Source organism: Mycteria americana, chromosome 12 (assembly GCF_035582795.1).
Source record: "Mycteria americana isolate JAX WOST 10 ecotype Jacksonville Zoo and Gardens chromosome 12, USCA_MyAme_1.0, whole genome shotgun sequence".
Taxonomy (NCBI): domain Eukaryota; kingdom Metazoa; phylum Chordata; class Aves; order Ciconiiformes; family Ciconiidae; genus Mycteria; species Mycteria americana.
The window spans coordinates 4,437,937-4,460,384 of NC_134376.1; the positions used below are offsets into that span (position 1 = coordinate 4,437,937).

General features: G+C 57.1%; 2 protein-coding genes across 4 annotated transcripts; one reads left to right on the forward strand and one right to left on the reverse strand.

The window, feature by feature from the left end:
- The first annotated feature begins 11 nt into the window (after nt 1-11).
- Nucleotides 12-9,385, forward strand: PDAP1 (PDGFA associated protein 1). 2 transcript variants are annotated; one of them, XM_075515350.1, is made up of 7 exons: nt 12-142; nt 4,127-4,218; nt 6,147-6,254; nt 6,664-6,785; nt 7,010-7,067; nt 7,686-7,837; nt 8,553-9,385. In XM_075515350.1, exons 1-7 carry the CDS (start codon nt 130-132, stop codon nt 8,578-8,580), a joined length of 573 nt encoding a protein of 190 aa, XP_075371465.1. In that variant the 5' UTR covers nt 12-129; the 3' UTR covers nt 8,581-9,385. The 2 variants fall into 2 exon arrangements, with proteins under 2 accessions (XP_075371465.1, XP_075371466.1); XM_075515351.1 differs by lacking the exon at nt 7,010-7,067.
- A 2,056-nt stretch (nt 9,386-11,441) lies between these two features.
- ARPC1B (actin related protein 2/3 complex subunit 1B) lies at nt 11,442-19,925 on the reverse strand. Of its 2 annotated transcripts, none has more exons than XM_075515070.1 (10): nt 19,766-19,925; nt 16,768-16,841; nt 15,818-15,922; nt 14,763-14,985; nt 14,248-14,355; nt 13,660-13,866; nt 13,315-13,390; nt 13,035-13,231; nt 12,202-12,292; nt 11,442-11,719 (listed from the first exon to the last, which is right to left on the reverse strand). In XM_075515070.1, the coding sequence occupies exons 2-10, from the start codon at nt 16,829-16,831 to the stop codon at nt 11,681-11,683; spliced, it is 1,110 nt and encodes a 369-aa protein (XP_075371185.1). In that variant the 5' UTR covers nt 16,832-16,841; nt 19,766-19,925; the 3' UTR covers nt 11,442-11,680. The 2 variants fall into 2 exon arrangements, with proteins under 2 accessions (XP_075371185.1, XP_075371186.1); XM_075515071.1 differs by lacking the exon at nt 19,766-19,925 and adding an exon at nt 17,577-17,747.
- Between the last annotated feature and the right edge of the window lie 2,523 nt (nt 19,926-22,448).

Genomic DNA, 22,448 nt, shown 5'->3' on the forward strand with positions numbered 1-22,448 from the left:
CCGTGGTGACTGGGCGGGCGCCGAGGGCCGCGCGCCGCGCGCGGGGGTGGGGCGGCTTCCGCTTCCGGGTCGCCGCTCGGGGCCGGGGGGGGCCTCGCTGCAGCTGCCGCAGCCGCCATCGCCGCCGCGATGCCGAAAGGAGGTGGGGGCCGGGCCGGGGGGGTTCGCCCCTGCGAGAAACAGCGGCGGTGGGAGGGGGCTGAGGGGCTGTAGGCCCCTCAGGCCCCGGGAGGAGAGGAGGGGCGTGCGGGGAGGCCCCGGCTGTGGCGGCTCGGGGCGGGCACGGCTCATCCTTCCCCCCCCGTCTCGGCTGGGGAGGTGCTGGGCGGGGGGGGGTGCGCAGGTCTCGTTTCCCGCTCTCGGGTCTGAGGGGAGGTCTCTTCCCCCCTTTTCCCCGGCCTTGGGGAGCTTGGTGGGGGGTCTCCTTTCCCCCTTCTCGGCCGCAGAGGGTCTTGGAGGGAGGCTTCCTTGCCGCACCCCCCCTCCGGCTGTGGATGGCCTCGGGGCGGGGGGGGGTGTCTCGGTTTCTACCCCCCGCCCGCTCGTAGAGGGCTTCGGGGGGAGCTTCGCTCCCTGTGTGTGTCGTCCCCCTCCCCCCCCCTAGAGATGGCAGATTCTCCACGTTTCTCACAGAGCTGGGGCTCCCATTCTGTGCCCCCCAACAAGTGCCGTGGGATCACAGCATCCCCTGGGGGTGTCCTGGCCTTGGGGTGCCAGGCCCCGCCGTGGGACCGGGAGCGGGCTGGGCCCCATGTGCTCCCCGCTGGGCTGGAAACTGCAGCCTCTTCCCCCGGGACAGGGCTATGGGCACAGGGATGCCCGGGGAGGGGAATTTACAGCTACACTGGGCATCCCGGGGGGCACCGGGGGGGGGCAGGCAGGCGGTGTGTGGTGGCTGGCGGCCTTCCCCTCCCGGTGGTTCCATGGTGGAGGCCTTCGGGGCTGGGTACGGGGAATCTGAGCGGCCGGGCAGAGGGTCCGGCCCTGAGGGGCAGCGGGGGGGCATGCAGAGGTGGTCTTCGGTTCAGGGACTCCAAACGTGGCTCCTTTCATGTGGCTCCGGCAGCTCCGCATCTGGGTATTACGGAGCGGGTACCGACTTGCTTGTGTGATTAAGGAGAGGTAATGAGGGACTGACAGGCTGTCAGGGCTGAGCTGGATCCACCCAGAACCTTCTCCAGATGCACCATCTGCATAATTGGCTCCTGTGCCAGCGTCAGTGAAACCCCAGTCATATACATTAATGTAAACCAGCCCTCGTCATTCATCTTCTCTGTAGTTTGCTCTAATTTATTTCATCAGCTTTTCCCAAGCTTTAGTACCAAATCTGCTTCCCCATTTAGATTTTCTTTAAGCACTTTTATTTTGTGTTCATTTGGACAATGTTAGTAGATAGGCCTGAAGCTTTCACGTATTTTTTGTGAAGGCAAAGAACTGTGGTGGTTTATAACCCTGGCTGCCATATTTAAGTGCCCCGTAACTCAGGATTTCCTGCTCTGTATTTCATTGTACAGTTTTAAATGTTTCTTTCAAACCTTTTGCTTCTTGGGAAAAGAAGGATCTTTGCTCGCCTACCCCCCCACACCAGTAGGAGTTGTTATATTATGGAGCGGACTTTTGCACTCACCACTTAATATAAAATGGGGATTTTAACCTGCCATTAAGAAATTTTGTTACAGGATTATTTCTGATGATTTTGTGGGGTTTTTTTAATAACCTTGATTCGAAAAGAATAAGTGGTTCCTCCAATATTCTTCCATTCTCTTTGTTTTAAATTCCTTAATTTTTCTATTTAAAGCTGCAGACAAATGTATTTGAACGCGTGCCTGCCTTAGGCGGCAGTGGTCTTTACTGCAGGTGAAATCTGCGGGTGATTATATGTTAAAAGTGCTTCACAGAGGAGGATAAGAATCATTATCCCTATTTTACAGATGGGGAAACTGAGGCACAGAGCTGACATGAGTTGCGCAGCATGATGCGGTAGGTCGGTGGCAGATGCAGGACCGGCACTCCGCTTGTCTGACGCGCGGTTTGATCTCCCTGCGAAGAGCAGAGCCCCGTCCCTGCACCGTGCTGAGCTCCCCACGGTCCCTCCAGCTGCTGAGCTGCTGGCGCTGCTGCTCCCGCTCAAAGGGGCTTTACTTCTCCGGGCGCAGGCTCAAATATAAATGAGATTGATTCACTCTTCAGTTTGCTTCTTTTTAGGCGTTTAACGTAAGATAATTTCTCTTGAGTTGCTTTTCCCTCTCTTATTACTGCTTTTTATTTGCAGTAATAAGGCTTTTGTGTTCTTCAGTTGTGAGCCCAGTGTAAAATTCTGAGCCCAGCTGGACAAGAAGGTTGCCTGGCGTCGGTTAAGCTTGTAGCACAGGATTGTTTCAGTTTATTTAGGTTTTCTTGGTGTTATGTAGTGTGTCAGGGATACTACTGTTGTTCCATCTAGAGTGATGTCATTTGCTGGGCAGTGAGGTAATGTCTCCTGGGCTAGAGCGCTCCGTGGCAGATCTCATTCCCAGAGAGTGTCAGTGTTGCCACGTGGGATGGTTGGGAACAGACAAACAGAAAACACAGGTCTTTGGGTGCAGCAAAGCTTTTGGTTGCGCTTGTGGTTTGAGTGCCCACGAGCTTCCACAGCGGAGTTCAGAAATCTGGTCTCTGCACTTCCCCGTTTCACGTGAGAAAAACATCTCGGGAGGCTCTGCAGGGCTTCACAGTGAGGTTTTTGAGATAATTTATTCCACAGCTCAGCTTCTACTGAGCTAAAACGTATGAGAGTTTGTCTTTGCTGAGCCAGGAGGACTGGTCAGAAAACGCTGAATTTCTAAAGCTCGCAGCCCACAGAGGCTGCCTGCACTGGTGCTCCCTGTCCCTCCAAGTCCAGCAGTGCAGCCAGGCGTGGCCGTGGCACAGCGGTACAGTAGTGACAGGTCTCTCCCGTGCGTCCTGCGCAGTCCCAGGGAAGGAGGGACGATCCTCTCAGCCCTCCCCGCCACCGTAAGGTTTCCGTTATCCTCGCAGGTGAAGCGGGGAGGGTGAGAGAGAGCGCGAGGATTTCCTGCTCCTTCCCTCGGACTTCAAAGACTCCTGCAGTAGTGGAGAGCTCCCTTGCCTGAGCTGTTTGCTTTTTGCCAATCTCGTGCACCGGTTCTACCTTGAGCTCCCTAGCTCGAGGCTAGAGACTGACTCTATTCAGCTTGCTTTCCAGCAGTTCTTTGAGCTGTGGGAACATAAACAGAGCAGTCGCTTGCAGGAAGCATTAATGGCTTCAGCAATTCGTTAATCAACAGAATTTTGAATTTGAGAGCAGATCTTAGCCAGGCAGTCCAGCCAGCTAAGCTGACTCCCTCCTCTTCCTGGTTCCTAGAGCTTGTTTTTATTTTTCCTTATAAAGCGGTAAAACATGGAGGCTCCTTTTAGTAGTTCTTCAGCTCTCATTTTAATTCCCAAAGCTTTTGTCCAATTAGCTTCCTATTTTCTCTTGGCACAGCCTTAGTGTAGGGGAGGGGTTAAGGAGCCCAGCTTGTCGGAGAGTTGGTTGTAACCGCGGCTGCCGCAGGAACATGCTGTGATTCCTCCCGTGCAGGAAACGCAGCGAGCGGCTGTGGGACTGAGCACCCCTTGCCAGCCCGGGAAGTGAATCAGAGAGGCCACAAGCGTAGGCATGCGTGGGCAAGGAAAGGTGGCGTCACCGAGAGCTGAGGGGGCACTTGGAAGCTCGTGGCCTGATAAATGGTGTCGTGGCTCTGTGGTGTTTGAGGGATGGGGGTACCTCCGTAGGACAAACCCATGCGTCGTTTGGAAAACACTGTACAGCTGATTGGCTGCTCTCAGTTCTGCTGTCTCCAAAACCCGCCCAAGGGGAAAGAAAGAAGTGATTCTCCGAGTATCTTTCTATGGATCAATAATGCCAATTCTCTGTGTAACTTACCCAAAATTCTTGGAGTGTTTCACTAGAACAGGCAAGTTCAGTGTGTCCTTTTTTCGTTGTTGTTTAGATTCTATCAGAGGAGCTATTTTGGTTTGTCCTATCTGCACTGAAAAGCCAGAGAGAGTGCTGCAGGAGGAGTAGACCTTTCTGGAAGCTATCACTAAACCATTTGTGAATTTTTTTTTTTTTTTTGTACAGGTAGAAAAGGAGGCCACAAAGGCCGAGCAAGACAGTACACAAGTCCTGAAGAGATTGATGCCCAGCTCCAAGCAGAAAAGCAAAAGGCAAGGGTATGTGTTTGCCTACATTACGTGCTTACTGTCATAAGTTCTGGCTTGTACAGCGTGAACTTGGAGTTCATGAGAAATGGCAGCTTAGTCAGGTGTTGCAGGTCATTCTGTCAGTGATCACAATATGAACTCTGAATATCTCTGGCTGGGGAGAACTGCAAGGTGTGATCCAGTCTGGTTCCTTACAGAAGTGAGGCCAGGTAGACCATCCAGTTCACAATTTGAAGGTTAAAGGATAGGGAAGGTGATTACACAGCAGCTCTAGACACCTTTTCCCCCTGTGTTTCATCATTCCAGTCTCCAGTGTCAGCTCATTTTTTTAATCTGTGCTCTGCAGCTTGGCTGTGGAGGAAAAGGGCTCACATCTTGACATCTTATTGTATATTGAAATTATTATATTTACCCTCTTTCTCTTCTAGATTGAAAAGACCAAATTCCTTTGACTTCTTCCTCTACACACGATTTTCTTGTTTGCCTCTGACTTGTAGGGACTGCTGACAGAGTTTTCTGGCGTGAGTCCTTTTTTGGGCGTGTTTCCGTGCCCCAACACAGGATTGTAACAGCTCCCCTTGCTTCCACAAGTACCTGACTGGTATTATAGAAGGCATGGCTACTTTTTGCAGTACTTGCTCTCTTGTATTCCCAAATTACCACAGCTACGATGGCACTCTCACTGCTATTTTTTTGTGACTTTCTGAAAGTGCTGCCTAAGCCCAAATACACTATTACAGCTGAAGCCTCACAGCACTGACTACAGTAGGATAATTATACCCCATATAGGAAATATTGATGAATACCTCCCAGAAGAAAATTACTCTTTCAAGCAGTTATGAGCTGTATTGTTGACTCCTTTCTAATGTTTTGACCAGCTGTAACTCAAGATGATTGTGTGGTTTGCTGCTTAGCCACATATTCTGACTTCGTGTTGGATTTCTTCTTCCGAAGTATAACTCCTCTTGGTTTGTTTCCTGATTCCACCTTCTTGGTTTCATGCCATCTTTCCAAATTCTGAAACCACTTATGGGGCTGATCCTGTTTTCCAAAATTATTCCAACTCCTACCAGTGCGATGTCATTCACAAACTTTATGAGTGTTCTCCACTTCTGAGTTGTTAATAAAAATACCAACTGGAGATGGGACAGAGCAAGCAGGACCCCACTTTAAATGTCTGTCTTGTTTCAAAACAAACCAGAGAACTGCCCTTTGAGAAGGATTTCACATAGTGATGGTTACATCTAATGCTATTTCGTTAGGGAGAGCTTAAAAAAAACCAATTAAGATAATTACTTCTCTTACTGCCCATAGCTCCTCCACTTTGCCAGTTGCTCTGATGAGGGATATTTGGCAATGGTAAAGCAAGCTATTCACACCCATGTTGGTTCTTCTAACCCTATCTTCTAAGGATTTACAAATTATTTCCTAGACCTCTGGTAAAAGCTGTGCTAGAAAGGCTGTAATTTCTTGGATAATAATGTTCTGGTTGATGGTTGTCAATTTGCTCTTCTCTAGTTTTCTTTAATCTAGATCTAGGATGGCATCCAGCTCTACACTACACCCATGTAGTTTCCAGTCCCTGAGATATTGCGCACTGGAAACCTGGGCCAAAATGTTTCTTGGAGATCTTTCATTTGGGGAAAGTAAAGTGCCAGTTCTGTCTTTTACAATCATTTTCCTGGCCTGTTACACAGAGAGGACAGCAGAGTTGTTTAGAGATGATCTGCTGGGGCAGGTGATGCATACTTGTGTGCTGAGAACAAGCTCTTGTTTTGTAACAGCCAGGCACCTTTGGTGTCATAAGGGCCACGTCAGGAACACCAATGCTCTCGGAGCTGTCTCTTATCCCTCCAAAATGATCTCATTTAAGAGTCACTGTTGGATTTGGGATTTTTATTGACATACATTTTCTCTAACTTTCTGTGATTTTGTAGGAAGAAGAGGAGCAAGAAGAAGGAGGCGAAGGAGCAACAGGCGACCCCAAAAAGGACAAGAAGTCTTTAGATTCAGATGAGAGTGATGAAGATGACGAGGATTATCAGGTACTGTAATTCTCAGGGCACTTAATGCATTTGCACCACCCACATTCTTGGAGCAGGAGAGAGATGCACGCTCGTGACTCCCAAGTTCTCTTTGAGAGCTACATATAGTAAATTTTTTATGGAAGGACTATTTTTAGAAGCCAAAAAAACCCTTACTTGATTGCATTTTGTCCTCAGAATGAAAACTTGTGTATTTTTATAAGGGAACTACAAGGCAAGAATATTTCAAAAAAGGCTGAAGATGCCTGGTAGTATAAGTCTTGGTTCATAAATGGTTTTGTTGGCTGGTAGTGAAAACATCTTTAATTCTGCTTTTGGGGTGTGTTGCAGTGTATTTGATGAGCTCTGTTACAACACAGTGTTGGGTATGAGAGAGCTTCTTAACCTTCCTCTTGTTCTTGAACCTTAGCAAAAGCGCAAAGGAGTGGAAGGGTTGATAGACATAGAGAATCCCAATCGTGTAATTCAGACAACCAAAAAAGTAACTCAGCTGGACCTGGATGGACCTAAGGAACTCTCACGACGAGAGCGGTGAGTCTTTCCTGCTGCCTCGGCAGGAGCTACTGCATTCCTGGAATTTCATCCTTGCTGGTGGCAGCAGCGTAATGCGGGGAGATGTTTCTCTGCTGTGTATGCGTTGGTGTTTCAGGGAAGCCCTTTAAATGTGTCGCTCTCTAAAGCGGGCACTGAACAGCGGCAAACTGTCAGGCAGGACTCACTGTGGTTCAAAATGTCTTCCCTTACAAACTTTACAGGAGTTGTCTGTCCTCTGGGAGTAGCTGTGGCCATCCTGGAGCCAGGCAGCTTGGCCAGGTGCACAAAGAGAGTGAAGTTTGTCACTGTGAAGCGGATGTAGACCATTCTTTTCCTGAAGTTTTATGCCAAAAATCAGACCTAACTGAAATCCATTAACCAGAGGTCACCTTGGGGTCCGCTTTAATCTTGCTACAGAAGGTGCCCTAGTGACAGGTAGCAGTTTCCAAGATTCCAGGGGTCACGGTGAAATTTTTGTCTGAGCAGATGAATAAGATGAGAACCAAAGTTTAATCTTCTAGTTTCATTTAGCGATGGGGAGTTTCAGAGTGAAAGATTTAAGCTTGCTTATTTGGGATAGACTGCTTCAGCAGAAGTACGCCTTTGTGAGGGTAAGGCTGAGGAAAACATGTCATGGTGCTGTGCAGTCTGGGGCTAATTCATTTGACCTCATTGTGTGTCAGTGTCCTTATTTAGCTGAACAAAAGTAGAAATCTCTCTCGCCATCCCTGTTCAAACCCTGCAATAGATATAACCTGTGCTTGAGAACTGGTGACAGGGCCCCCCAGTCTCTGAGGGCAATGCACCAGCCCTCCCAGTCAGAAAGCCTCCCCCTCCCTGCCTGTACCTGCGTGCTCACTTGGATACTCTGATGACTGGTATGTTTCACTCAAACAGAGAGGAAATAGAGAAACAGAAGGCAAAAGAAAGATACATGAAAATGCACCTAGCTGGCAAAACAGAACAAGCGAAGGCAGATCTCGCCCGACTAGCCATCATTCGGAAGCAAAGGGAAGAAGCTGCCAGAAAGAAAGAAGAAGAAAGAAAAGGTTAGAGAGTAATTAATCATATCCTCTTACTTCTTGCAATGGCTGTACTGCCAAGAGGCATGATTTCTCTTATCACATGTGGTAATCCCTCATCTCCTGAGACTGCGTGGTGTTGCTGAGTGTCATTACAACTTCTCTCATCAAAACCAGGTTCAGCTGTTTCACTCTTGTAAAGCTCTTGCTTTATAAAGCTCTAGGACATCTGAACAGGGAGCAGGGAAAGAGAGAAGGGAATTGCCCTTGATATCCATGCTGTCTTCAGCCTCCCAAGCAATGCTTGCTCCAGCTCGGGGGTTTAGCGAGTTCCTCGTGCTGGGTGTGATTTAGCTGCTTTGCATGCTGGGGATCCAAACAGCCCAGGGAATTTGCAGCACTCCTCCCCTGCCTGGACCTTCTCGTCAGCTCTGATAGGTGTGAACCAGAAGTCTGATGAACACGTGTTGCTAGTGGCTTCCACAAAGAAATTTGTGCAGCAGCATCAGGGTAATTTGTGGGCGCCTGAAGAGAGGCCAAGGACAGAAGGGAACGTGCAAGGGGGGCTGCTCCTCTTACCTCTGGAGGGGATCTGCCAGGGGTTAGCAGGGAGGGTCGGATTTTTTCCCGTTGCCTCACTGTACGTGGCTAGCAGGATTTCGGTCTCTGGGGCTGTCACGCCACCACCAGTCCCTGATGTGCTCTGTGAAATGATGAAACCTCTGTTCTTTTCCTCCCCCAGCAAAAGACGAAGCGGCCATGGCAGGTAAAAGACTGCAGTCACTATCCCTTAACAAGTAAGCACAGGACATGCAAGAGGAGGAAACGCCAGGGAACTGTGCCTGGTGCCTGCCAGGAACTCTGTCGTGTTGCATACCATCGATGCCACGTAGGGTGTACTGCGGCATCGAAGTCACCTTCACCTCCAAGAGACACTGACGATGTGTTTGTCTTCATCTTGGCACAGATTTCCATTTGGGGTTAGGGGCAGCTGCTATCTTCGTTGCAGAACTGTGCTGAACAGCAATTCTCTGTAACAGTCTGGAAACTGAATGTTTTTGCTGTTTTTAGGATTAAGAACTCATAGACAGGGGACAGGGCGGGAGGGAGCTGTGCGGGAGGGGAGATGCTTCAAATATTAGATTGCAAGAAAATAGATTGTGGGGTCATTGTGGGGTGGGGCATGGGGTGGGGAACTTTGACTTGCTAGTGAAAGCCCAAAGGATAATGTATCTGAGGAACCCCTTTGGGCAAATGGCCCGTAAAATTTTGCTGCAGGGTGTTGCAGTATCATCTGGGAGCCTGACTTCATGGACATCTGGAGTGCCGTTCCTTCCCAGTTTCATCCCTCCTTTCTTGCAGCCAGTCTCCCCTTTTCCCTCCTCTTCATTTTTTTTTTTTCTTCTCCTTATTAGGGATAGTGCCAGTTTTTAACCACATCATCCTTTGATTAAAGGAAAAAAACAAACAACAACATTAATTGTATCAGACCCAGATGGAAAAAACACTTGATAAAGCTTAAAAAACAACAACAGAACTTGTATATTTGGCTGATTAAAATGTAAGTTATCATAACTGCTCTGTCCTTGTCTTGTGTGCGTGTAAATGAACGCGACTCTACAGGCTGCTGCCGAGGTGCAAGGTGCGGTAGCAGTCTGGTGGTGTGGTGACTTCCGCGTCTGCCGCTTTGCCGTTTCTCTGTGGTGTTTGTGGCGTGGAATTTGGCTCGAGGTTCAGGAGCTCCATCAGCAGATGCAGCCCGAAGCAGGAAAAGCTTTGTGCCTGTCTCTGATGGACGTCTGGCACAATTTGATTACCACAGTGGAGAAAACAATTACCCTCAGGCTGCTGTCTAACCTAGTCACTGTGTCAGGAGGCCAGTCCCCGAACTGTCACCCCTGTCACCTGTCCTGTTTCACGGTGTAGGGCTGCTGGAGCAGGAGATGCTCTAACCCGCCATGCCCCAGGCGGTCCAGGGAGTCCTGCTGTCAGCCTCTGCCAGGGACACCAGCGCTTCCCAGGTTCGCTCACCAACGGCTGGAGGAGATTCAGCCCCAGAGCCGAGACGGGAGCTCTCCGAGTCGCTAGCAAAGAGGTAGCGATTGTAGCAATGCAGGATGACAAATGCGATTTGTTCTGTGTAACGCTGCTGTCCCTGCCTGGCTGCAGGTTGTCAGTGGTGAGGGTGTGACGGGGGATGCACTTCGGGGAAGGTCACGGTGAGCCGCCTGCTCAAACCCCGGTGGGAACTTGCTTTCTTGGTACAGGAACGCTGCGTCATCTCTGCGTGTGGATAAAGGCGTGAGCTCTAGAGCCGTTCCTCTGGCCTGTGCTTTTGTACCCCGAGGCATAATTTGAGGCAAGAAAGATTTCCAGGGAGCTATGCGAGATGAGGGGCACCAGGAGAGGTGCCCTTGCTGTCAGCTCCAAGAGGGAGGAGCCGATACGGTGGGGACAGAACTGACACAGAAAGTTTGGGTGGTCCTTGGAGCGCAGGGAGGTGCAGGGTGGTGGGCTGATGCCTGGGATGGAGCAGGGCAGGAGCCACGGGTGGAGGGGGGAGAGATGGGCTTGTTCACATGGGGTGGGGTGGGTCACACGTAGAAATGGGGGGAAAAAATCTCTAACTAACATCTCGACCAGAACCCGAATGTCACTGTCCCTCTCTGCCAGCGAGGACTCCCCTCCCGGGCCGTGGTCAACATAAGGACGGGTCTGCTTTGAGGGGCACCACCAGGATGGGCTTTAACCCCAGCTGTCACAGCGAGGTCTGAGCCCGGGAGGAGTAACCACGTTGCGCTGAACAGGTTCCTTTTCCTTTTGGGGATAAACGCAGGATTTCCCTTGCAGGGACGCTCAGTTCAAGACAGGGCAACGCCAGAGGTGGGGCCGGGCATCTTGCCTGCCCTGACACACCTGCCCAGGTACTGGTTCTTCTGCCTTTGCCAAAGCCCTTACCAACCGCTTCACCGTGATTTCATACCCTGTATGAAATATGTAACCCTGCCCGTTGCTTACCACGTGCCATTAAACCCTGCCCTGAAACGTAGAAAGATTTATCGATTTTCTTACAGCCTCTTCAAAGGCTCCTCGGCACTCCTAGGAGCAGCTTTGTCCTCCCAGTGTGGCTGTGAGATGGGACTGCTCATACCCCGAGTTAGAGGTGAGGAAGGTTGAAGTCGGAGGTGCTCTGATCAAAATTGCGTGACAGCCTGCGATAACGGGCTGGAAAGGGGCAGGATTGGTTCGGCAGCCCAAGGTTTCCGAGCCGGCTCCCCGGGCGTGGGATTGCCCACCTGACGGGACTTGACCGGTGGCCAGGAGGAGCTCGGTGCCGGGAGCAATATGGGAAACCTGCGCTCCCTTGCCACCTCCATCCTCTCCCCTACCTTTTCTCTAACACCAAGCCTGGTTTGAGACCACGCTGAAGCCGGGAAGTGGGGGGTGATGTTCCCCAATTCATCCTCAGAGCTGGCGGCAGAAAGGACGTGACCGCCCGTGATGAGATGCAGCACAGCGGCCGTGCTGTGCTCTAATCACGCGCGTGTTCGCATTGGACTTGTTTAAAAAAAAAAAAAAAAAAAAGGCAAAAAAAAAATCGTTGGATTTATCCAGGAAAATCCTTACTTTGTTTTTTATTTCTTTAAGCGATGTATGACCAGCATCGGGTAGGATGGTAACAAAAATAGTAAAAAAAAAAAATTGTTTTCTTTGTCTGAGAGCAGCCGCCGGGGCTGGCTGGCAGCCGGGGAAGCGTGCTGGTGGCATCGTGGCCGGCTCGTGTGGCACGGGGGCTCGCGGGGGAAAGCAGGCAGGCGCAGCGGAGCAGGGGCAGGCTGGCGGCCGGGATGCCCTTCCCGGCTGGTTCCTTCATTTGATCTTGAGATCCTTCAGTGCCGACTCCAGGCTCTAAAACGAAAGGGGAGGTCGTTCGTCATCAGCTTTTTGCCTTCCAAGGCAACTGGAGGTGGTTGGGGAGCTAACGGGGGGGCACGGTCGGGGGGGGGGAAGCTGTCCCCTGGGGTGCCAACCTGTCCCCACGGGGAGGAGATCCCAACTTCGGCTGCTTTTGGCTCATTTTTCAAGCCGTGTGGGCAAAGCCGAAGCCAGGAGAGGGTGCTGGATCCCTGCGCGAGGCTGGCGTCAACCCCCTCCCTCTGATGGCGAGCTGTGAAAGTGCCACCCACGGGCGTCCCCCACCCAGCCCTGGGTTAAAGGAGGTCCCCCGCAGGACTGTGGGACCCCCGTGGGCAGTATGGGCCCCACCACCACAGCAAAGAGCTGCACAGCAGCGGGGTGGGGGGGGATTGCAATTAGAACTGGGGCTAATGAGGGTTCAGCGCTGGGTGTTCCCAGCCTGGGGAGACCGAGGCACCGTGGAGACGCCTCACCTTGACGTCCCAGATGCTCATGCCGCCGTCCATCCCCGTGGTGCAGAACTGCGAGCAGTTGGCCTTCCCACCCGCCAGCACCGAGATCTGGCTGCGGGGCACAAAGAGGCGGCAGGGAGTCAGCCCCACGCCCCCGCCGAGCCCTCGGGGCTGCCCGGGAGTTGGTGGGTGGGAGTGGGGCCAGACCCCTCCATCTCCCCCACCCATGTGCAGGGATGCTCCAGGGATACCCAGGGATGTTCCAGGGATGCCCAGGTCTGTCCCAGCTCCCGGGGCTGGACCCCTCCATCTCCCCCACCCACATGCAGGGATGCCCAGGGATAACCAGGGATGCTCCGGAATACACAGGGATGCTCCAGGGATGCCCAGGGATGCTCAGGGATGCTCAGGGATACCCAGGGATGCTCAGGGATGCTTCAGGGATACCCAGGGATGCTCCAGGGATGCCCAGGGATGCTCAGGGATACCCAGGGATACCCAGGGATGCCAAGGGATGCTCCAGGGTTGCCCAGGGATGCTCAGGGATGCCCAGGGATGCTCCAGGGATGCCCAGGTCTGTCCCAGCTCCCGGGACTGGACCCCTCCATCTCCCACATGCTGGGATGCCCAGGGATGCTCAGGGATACCCAGGGATGCTCCAGGGATGCCCAGGGATGCCCAAGGATACCCAGGGATGCTCCAGGGATGCCCAGGGATACTCCAGGGCTGTCCCAGCTCCTGGACTGGACGGCAACACAGCCAAGGGATGCTCGGGGGGCCAGCAACCCCCAAGCTGCCCCTGGGGTGACCCAGCCAAGCCTGTCCCTCCACCCACTTGTCCCCCCAGTATGTGCCTGATGCTGTTCTTGTGCAGGGTGTCCAGCGTGGCGTTGGCAGCGTCCGAGCTCGCTTTCTTGTCCAGGTTCTGGAAGCGCTCACGGGCGGTGAGGCCACGCTGGGAGCTCTGCTTGGGGAGGTCCAGCTTCCCCCCGAAGGTCAGCGCGCCCTGGCTCTCCTCGTAGGTGAACAGCATCGGGTAGCAGTCGTGGCCCTGGGGAACCAGGCAGCCCTGCTCAGCACCCTCCGGCCGGCTGCCGGCACGGCGCCCACCCCGTGTCCCCAGTCCGGACTCACCGCGGCCACCAGGCTGTTTTCGGTGATGAAGGTGACGGCCAGGAGGGGCAAGGTCTCGGTGCACAGGGAGGCGACGCTACAAGGGAGGGCAGGGCGTTAGCAGGGAGCCGAGCTTCAGCCCCTCTGCACTGAGACCGGCACAGCTCGTGACGCAGGTGGAAGCCACAAGACCGCAAGGAGAGGACACGTCGCCTCCTCCGGCCAGGTCTGCTTGGCCCTTCACCCCCACCCCAACCCAGACGCCTCCATCTCCGGGTCAGTTTTGGGAGTCAAACCCCCTGCCGCCCACGGCACGGCTGCGCCCAGGCCCCCCCGAGCCCCCTCCATTCCCCCAGCCCTGCTTACGCCATCTTCTTGTTGGCATCGGCGAGGCAGAGGGTGCTGTCGTGGCTCACCCAGGCCACGCGGGCGCCGCTGGCCGAGAAGCAGATGCTGTGCACCCACCCGCAGCTGCTGCTCGACTCGAACATCAGCTCCCCGAAGGGCATCTTGGAGCCCCACGGTGTGGGGCTGGGCCGCTCCTCCACCTCCTTGATGTAGGCTGAGAAGATCCTGGGGCGGGGAGAGAGCCCTGCCATGCGTCCCCGGACACAGCACCGGAGCTGCCTCCATCCCTGCCCCTTTGTGTGCCTCAGTTTCCCTGCCAGAGCCCCTGGGGTGCCCCGCCGCCTCCCGTGCCCCGCCGGGAGCTGTAAGGCTGGAGTTGTCCCCGGGGCACCCCTCACCCCCCCCAATCTCCCCTGCGCCCCGTCCCCGGCTCGCAGCAGCTCCCGGAGGGGCGAAGCCTGTCCCACAGGCAAGCCCGGGCGCTGGGCTGCCCCGCACACCTCTGTGCTGCACCAGGGTGGGACCCCAACCCATCCTTGGGGGGTCCCCCCACCTCAGGCCCTCCCCCCCCCGCCCCCCCGTCGCCCACCCTCTCCCGCTCCTCACCGGCACTTGAAGTCGCAGGAGCCGGCGGCCAGGAGGACGTTGTTGGGGTGCCAGTCGAGGCTGAGCACCGTCGAGCGGATGGGCTTCTTGATGTGCTTGCAAACCCACCTGCGGGGAGAGCAGTTGGCGTCAGCGGGGAAGCACCACCGCCCCCGGGACCCCCCCTGGGCTTTCAGAGGGCTGGCTGACGGGGGTCGGGGCTCCAAGCACCCCAGGAACTGCCCTGGGTGACCAGCCTGCAGCAGCGGCCAGGGCATGGGGACAGCATGTCCCGTCCCCAGCAGCAGGGTTTTGGAGAACTTCCCTCCATCTCCCCATGTGTCCTCCTCCACCTCCTCCTCCAGCTCCTCTCTGTCTCCCCCATTTCCTCCTGTCTCACCTCCAACTCTCCTGGTCTCCTGTCTCCCAGTCCATCTCCCCATCCATCCATCTCCCCCAGGACACCTCCCCGCCTGCCTCTCCTCCATCCAGCTCCCCTCCATCTCCCCCAGGACAAGCCCATGGCTGAGCCTCACCAGTCATTCTCCTGCTCAAAGTAGCAGATGGAGATGAGCCGGGAGCCGCTGCCCACGGCAAACTTGTTCTCCTTGGGGGACCACTTGACGCAGCGGGCGGCCCGGTTGATCCGCAGGATGACCAGGGTGGGTTTCCAGACGTTGCCCTTCAGGGTCCAGACGTAGGCATTGCGGTCGGTCCCACACGTCACCAGCCGGTTGCTCTCAGGGGCCCAGTCGATGCCTGGAAGGCAGAGGGGGGTGATGGTGGCCCAGGGAGCCGTGGGGACGGGTCACTTGGGGCTGGAGATCAGTTGAAGGCAGAGCTGTTCTGGCTGGTCTCTGCCCTGGAGTCCCTCTTTGCCCTACTCCCACATCCATCCCAAATCATCCCACACCATCCATTCCCATCCCTCCCACCCCAAACCATTCCATCCCAACCCATCCCACCCCATCCATCCATCCATCCATCCCTCCCTCCCTCCCTCCCTTCCATCCCATCCCATCCCATCCCATCCCATCCCATCCCATCCCACCCCATCTCTCCCATCCATCCCTCCCTCCCTCCCTCCCTTCCATCCCATCCCATCCCATCCCATCCCATCCCATCCCATCCCATCCCATCCCACCCCATCTCTCCCATCCCTCCCTCCCTCCCTCCCTCCCTCCCTCCCTTCCATCCCATCCCATCCCATCCCACCCCATCTCTCCCATCCATCCATCCCTCCCTCCCTCCCTCCCTCCCTTCCATCCCATCCCATCCCATCCCATCCCATCCCATCCCATCCCATCTCTCCCATCCATCCATCCATCCATCCATCCATCCTTCCCTCCCTCCCCTCCCCTCCCCTCCCCTCCCCTCCCCTTCCCTCCCCTCCCATCCCTCACATCCCTGGGTGCCTTCTGACATGCTGGATCAGAGCCAGGAGACGTAGACACAGCCTGCTCCCTCTCCTCTACCCACTGCACAACCCCCATCCAGAAGCTGCCGGTGCCACCGAGTGGCTCTGGGACCAGCTCTGGGGCAGGGTCACCTGTGAGCTGCGTCCCCGTCCCCTCCGTCGGCTGGGACTCACCTGTCACCTGCCCATTGTGCTCCTTCAGCTCATGGACTTTGCTCCACTTGGCCCCATCCTTGCGGTAGATGTGGACCTCGTGGTTGTTGGGGCAGAGGGCGATCTCTGCGGGGCGAGAGCAGCCGGGGCAAAGCCCTCTCCTGGGTGGTGGGCTCTGCCGGGGGGAGCGGGGCCAGCCGGCATCGACCGGCCCCTTCCTGTGCTCCAGGCTCGGTGGGGCACAGTGGGACCCCACTGAGCCCCATCTGCATGGCCGGGGTCCCACCAAGCCCCCCAGCCTCCGCCCCACGCTGCCCAGAAGCTGGCCCTGCTCCTGCAAACTACTGTCCCTACGGGGAAGGGAGAAGCTCCCCCAGACCCAACAGCCCAGTGTCCTCCCTTCCCCAGCGTGTGGTCCCGTGGGGCTGGTGGGACGGGATGGGACGAGATGGGACGAGATGGAATGGGATGGGATGGCATGTGATGGGATGGGATGGGACCGGATGGGATGGGATGGGACGGGATGGGATGGCTGCAGGTTCTCAGCTCCCATCCAGCCCCATCCTGCCCTGCCTGCCCAGCACGCCGGCCGCAACGGAGAAAGCCCTTTTTGTTCTCTCCCACATCCCCCGCGCCGTGGCCGGGAAATGCCATCGGCCGTGAATCACCCGGCTCTGCTCTGCTTTCCTCTCAGTGCTTCATCCGTCCCTCTCCGCACCAGCTGCCGTGGTGCCTCGGGGCCGGACACTGGGCTCTGTCCTGGCAGCGGGACCAGGGGGATGCAGGGGGAACACGAGCTGTCCCCAGCCCCAAAATCTGTCCGTGGCAGGATCTGCTTCCCCAGACGCAGCCCGACCCAGCTCTGCCCCATCTGGGGACGCATTGCACACCACGGGGATGTTCCACAGGGACAGTCGGTGCTTGGGGCTGTCCCTGGGGATTTTGGGATGGGGTGCCCCGGCCGTACTTACGGGTCCGGTCTTTGTTCCAGGCGTGGCAGCTGATGGGCTCCAGCAGGAAGCTGTGGTAGGCCATGGCTTGCGGGCTGGGGACAGGGCAAGACCCCCGTGGCCGTCAGGAGATGCTGCTCTGGCCACAGGGACAAGCCCCCAGCAGGACCCCCCCGCTCCCAGCCCCACCACGCACTCCTTCCTGCCGGGATCAGCCCCACGTTGCAGCCCACCACGTCCCCCCTCTGCCAGGGAAGGGGTTTCCCCGAGGATTTCCAAGCTCACAGCGTGCCCAAGCAAGGGGGAAGGGTGCCCCGGCAGGTCCAGCTCAGGGGGTGAGGGAGGGTCCAGGTGGAGCTGGAGGAGATGTTCCCCACACTGCCGCCCCACGGCCGGGCACCCAACACTGAGTGTCCCATGGCTGGGTACCAGATGGGTGCCCCATGGCCAGGCACCCCATAGCTGGGTGCCACGTGGGTGTCCCACAGCCAGACGGGAAGCGGGGACCACTTCCAGGGACTCCCAAATGGCACCGCCATCCTGCCCCAGCTGGCTGGAGCCTGGTGGGCACACGGGGACGCCGGTGCCAGCCCCGCCAGCCCCATGCGCGTCCCGGGGGTCCCACCATGGGCAGCACCTCCTCCCTCCGCCTGCTCCCACCAGCTCCACAGGGCCAGCTCCGCTTGCTCCTTCCCCGCCTCTTATTTAGGAAGAGCCAAAGCCCCATGGAGACACCCCCATCCCATCCCATCCCATCCCATCCCATCCCATCCCATCCCATCCCATCCCGTCCCGTCCCATCCCGTCCCATCCCGTCCCGTCCCATCCCTGCTCAGCCCCGGCGAGCCAGTGACTAATCCCTTCCCTTGGCTGAGCTCCCACCGCTCCCGGCAGCGCCCACCGACCGCTCCGGTGCCGCAGGACAGAGCAGCTTCCTGCAAGCCCGCTCTGGGTGCCACGGGACTGGGAAGGGTTTGGAGCAGCGGTGCAGCCCCTTGGCCATCCGGCCGAGGTAACGCACGGATGTAGGAAAACACCTCGCCAGGGCGTGACGGATGGGGATTACTCACAGCTTGCCTCTCGGCTATTTTGGGAACTCCCTGAATGCTGCCCGTTTTCTTTGGCAGCTAAAAACGGTACACGGGAAGGGAAAAAAAAAAAAATTCCTCCTAGCAAACCTCTGTCCCCGGGCTGGTGAAAAGAAAATCCGCGGAGCTCCATCACCCGCCTGTCGCACGTGGAGAAATCCCAGTGCCGATGCGTGGCACAACCCCTGCCGTCACGCACCCCACGGCTGAGCCCCTGCTGAAACACCCGTCCCCGCCGGCCAAGGACGCGGGCATGGCTGAGCAGGCAGCTGCCCAACCCCAGCCCCACCGATCCTGCTGGGCTTCAGCACGGGGTGACCCACGGGAGGGTACAAAGCCGCTGCCGCCCTGTGCCTCTGCCCCGAGCCCTGCAGCCGGAGCTGCACCACGAGTGCCGAATAAAATCGTCAGCAAGCAGGCACGCCGCTGTTGGCATTGCAAAAGATGAGGAGCAGGAAAGTGTGTGAAATGGGGACCCCGCTGAAATGGGGACCCGGCTGAAATGGCTCCTGGGGAGGAGGGATGGGAGGCAGGGCATGCCGTGGTGCCTTCCAGCTTCAACGTTTGCTAAGAAAACAGCGATGCTTTTTTTTTTTTTTCAGGTGGTTGGGATGCTCAGAGGCCTGGACCCTCCTCCCCAGGGGTTTGCTCTTCACCCGTTTAACGCCAGCCCCCGAAGGCACGGGCTCGGCCGCTGCGCCGGGGAGCGGAAGCCGTCCTCGGCCGCTGCGGGAGCGCTGGGTGAGAAGCAAGGGCTGCTCGGCCGTTCGAGCTCCGATCGCTCCCTGCAGCGGTTTATGTCTCATTTCCCCAGCAGCTGGTTTACGGCCAGTCCCCTGCTGACGCCCCGTGGGCTGAGCCGTGCTCCTGCCCGTGGTGGGAGCCCCGGGGAGACCCGCGGGGAGCTCAGCAGCCCCTTTCTCAGCAGGGAAGAGCATCGGAGGGGCCGTGGCTATCCCCCTGCTCGACATGGGGGCTCTCGAGGGAGGAAAAGGGGCGTTTTCAGATGGCCAGACAGGGCGGGATTGGGACCCGATGCAGCTCTGTTATCTCCCCAGCCAGCCTTAGGCGCCGAGCAGTTCGGAAACATCCTTGGAGGAGATAACCAAACCTTGGCAGGAGCCGAGCGCTGGGGGCTCCTCCCGGTCCCGGGGAGGAAGCCGTGCACCAGAGGAGCTGTATTTTTGGTTTTACAGAGCCTGGCGGGGCAGCGGGAGGTGGGTTTGCACCCACCGGCACAGGGATACAGTGACGGTCCCACTAGGAGCCGCAGGACCCCACGAAGCTGTCCCCGGCCACCGTGGTGGCCTGGTCCTCCCGCACTGCCGAGACCCCGGCACCAGCCCCAGGGAGCCCCTCTGCTCCCCGCGGCAGCTGCAGGGTGTCACCCCCCCGTGCTCCTGCCAGCCAGGCCGGGGACACCGTCCTCAGTCCCAGACATTGGTGTGGGGTACCCCAGGAGCCAGCCTGGCCCGGGGGGAACATCACTGCCCCGGGGCAGATGAAGGGCAGCTCTGACCCTCCTCTTCCTCGCACTGGGTAAAGCTGGAGGCAGCTGACGCCCAAGGCAGAGAGGACAGATCGCAGGCAGCTCTGGCTCTGCCGGCACCAACCCCCGTGGGACCCCCACAGGGGACCCCTTCCAACACCCTGCAGCTGCCGGGCCCCCGGCAAGAGAATAAAACTCAAACTTGCTGCCAAAGCTGGGAGGAAAAAAAAAAAAAAAAAAAAGCCTGAAACGGAGCGACAGCAAAACTCACGAGCGGCGAGGCGCTGCCTGCACCCCCCTTGCACCCCAAAGCAGCCCCGGCCAGGGGGTCCCCACCTTCCCTCGAGCAGGGTGTGAGCACCAGGAGAGGTGACGGCCACAGCCCCCATGGGACAGACTCAGCTCCTCGCCGGGGCGGCAGAGCTGCCTCCTCGCTCCTTACCTTGCTGGGCAGCGCAGGCAGGGCAGGCAGGGCTAGTTCATGGACTCTGGACAGTCGACACGAACGGCAGCCCGCAGCGAGCGGCGGGAGCTGCTGACTGCCCCGTGGAGGCAGCCCGACTTCCCTTTTCCTCTCCGAGAAATGCAACCACTTCCTTACGTGGGCGTTGGGGGAGCGCAAAGCAGCTCGGCGGCCGCCCTGCCCCTGCCTGCCTGCCTGCCTGCCTGCGAGCCAGGCCTCTCCGCCATCACCGCACGTGGATGAGCCACCAGCCCCGGGATGCTCCCGGCAGCCCCCGCTGCTCGGCGGGATGCAGGCAACTCGCCCCCCGTGCACCGGGGAAGGACGTGGCCAGGAGAGCGGAGGGGAAGTAGCCCCGTCCCCCAGTCCCCAATGCGTTTCAGGGGGACGGATGCAGCAGGGAGGCCCTGCCTGCCGGTGCTGGCCCGCAGCAGGCAGTATCTGCGGTCGAAGCCCACCCGGAGCGAGACGTGTGTCGGCATCGCCTCCCACGGCCAGGGAGATTCGCAGCTCGGCAGGACCCCGCGGTGCCTGGACCCAGCCGCCCTGAGCAGCAGCTGCTGCCGGTTCCTGCGTCCCACTGAGCCCAGTGGGACCCAAGCCCAGGCTTGCCGCAGTCACGGCTGCGTGCACGTACCCCCACCTACCAGCCACGCACCCCTCTGTTTTTTTTCCCTCCTGCTTCAGAGCAACTGATTTTTATCCCTTTCCTAGCTGGGCAGAGTAACTCCCAGGAGCTCAGCTCCTGCTGGAAGCGCTGGGAAGGAGAGATGGGCTTCAGCTTCTCACTCCCCTGCTGCAAGCCGGCTGCAGAGTCACGCGTGGAGGGATGCGCTCACCCCTTCTCTCCCCGAGTAACGTCGCAGAAGCGGGACAGCAGCGCATCGGGGTCTCATACAGGGAAGGCAGGGCCCCGATGGGACTTCTCAGCTGCAGGATGCGGACACGATAACCTCGTATTTGTTGAGCTGCAGAATTAATCCTCATGTGAGGGGTCAGCTGTAGATAAAGGCTCTGCGGGGTGGCACTGAGCGGGCAGCTCATCTCTCCCTTGGTCCTCAAGTCCATTAGCCATGTTTCCCTTCACGCGTGTTGCCGTGATCCCAGCAGACACACGTGGAGATCCCGAGATGTCCCTGGAGGCTGGTGGGTCTCCGCGGCTCTGGTCAGGAGTGAATCTCCACAGTGGGAAAAGTCCCTCTGGGAAGCAGCGAGCTGCCCCATCCTCCAGCAGCAGTTTGCCCATTGCAGCACCCAGCCTCGCTGCTGCCCTAAACGCACCAAGAGGGACGCAGCTCCCACAACAGCTCCCACGTGGCTGAAAGCTGCGGCTTTTTTAAGTTTTTCCTGCTGCCTGCACATTTTCTCTAGTCGTCCTTTGGCTACAAGCTGCTCTGCCTCTGCTCTTCACCAGGAGAGTTCAGGCTTTCCAGGTGTCCGACCACTGCCTCCTGCGCCAGCCCTGCACCAAGACAAGCAGCTCTCACCCGTGTGGGATGGGAGGACACAGGACAGGAGACCATCTCTCTACTCATCCCTTCACATCAGATCCCTTCCAGGCTGGGATGCGAACGAACGGCAGGTCAGTTTAACTTCTGCAGTAGGAATCAGGGTATGTTATTAAGAGAAGGGAGAGGAAAGCATCACCTCCAGCGCTGCCTGCAGAGCGGTTCCTCGCCTGCCATCGCATTTCTTCATCGCTTCTGGTCTTGAGGCTGCTCCTGCTGCGGCTCCTCTCCGAGCCTGCGCTAACAAGCACAGCGAGCTGCCTCCACCGGGGATGCACTGGTTTTGAACACTGCGTGGGTTTCTCCCTGACTCCAGAGCCCACGGGGGAGCAAGCCAGCACTCCAGAGGCCAGGGATGAAGGCTCAGCCCTGCTGGGTCTCTTGCCAGATCCGACTCAAGGTTTGGCTAAATCCTTTACCTGCTTTTGCCTCCATTTTCTTAAGTGGAAAGATCCTCCTGCATCCACGGCGGCATGTCTTGTAATGCTGGGGTCCTCCGCAGAAAGGCTGTAGAGGAACTACCCCACTGCACAGATGCTGGGGACGTCACAAGGGTTTTGTGCTGGGGTTTTCTTTGGAGGTGGGGCAGAGGGGGTGAAAAGCGGCAGCGATTCTGCAGCTTCCTTTCATTTAGAGGCTAGGGAGTTTTTCAGGCTGGCTCCAGTGAACAGGCTCTTGCGCAGAGCCCCATTTCTTGCCCCCGACAATCTGTTAACTGGCATGTAACATCGAGCATATGCGGCCAAGCAGCTATCCTGTAATTAAGACTGGAACCATGACCTTTATTGTGAACATCGCTTTCAAAGGCACCGTTAACCCAAGCACATACAAGCACGTGCTAAGAAGCCTGGTGCTGCGGTTAGCTAAATATGCCAGTGAATTCTCACCCACGCTGGACACAAAGGACAGTGTTACAGGCGGGGGAGGCGACCAAGGAAACGGTAGAGGCAAAACAGCCACCTACCTTCACCGTGGCTCACAGACACTGGAGGTGGGATGGCAGCAGAACGTCCTCCCACGGCCGAGCGATGGCCTGGAAATCCAGAGAGCCACCGTCCCCCACCGTCAGATGGTGCACAGGGCGCAGAGCTCTCCCCGGCCCCTGCGCGTGGGGCAGTTTTAAGTTGAATTATGCCTTGAGTGATGGTTGTTTA

What these genes read in the sequence shown, in the direction of transcription:
- ARPC1B (XM_075515070.1), bottom strand. Translation starts at nt 16,831, where the DNA reads ATGGCCTACCACAGCTTCCTGCTGGAGCCCATCAGCTGCCACGCCTGG. An exon ending in CTGGAACAAAGACCGGACCC is followed by an intron (nt 15,923 to 16,767) that starts GTAAGTACGGCC and finishes CTCGCCCCGCAG; the next exon opens with AGATCGCCCTCTGCCCCAAC. An exon ending in TTTGAGCAGGAGAATGACTG is followed by an intron (nt 14,356 to 14,762) that starts GTGAGGCTCAGC and finishes CTCTCCCCGCAG; the next exon opens with GTGGGTTTGCAAGCACATCA.
- PDAP1 (XM_075515350.1), top strand. An exon ending in CAGAAAAGCAAAAGGCAAGG is followed by an intron (nt 4,219 to 6,146) that starts GTATGTGTTTGC and finishes GTGATTTTGTAG; the next exon opens with GAAGAAGAGGAGCAAGAAGA. An exon ending in GAAAGAAGAAGAAAGAAAAG is followed by an intron (nt 7,838 to 8,552) that starts GTTAGAGAGTAA and finishes TTCCTCCCCCAG; the next exon opens with CAAAAGACGAAGCGGCCATG.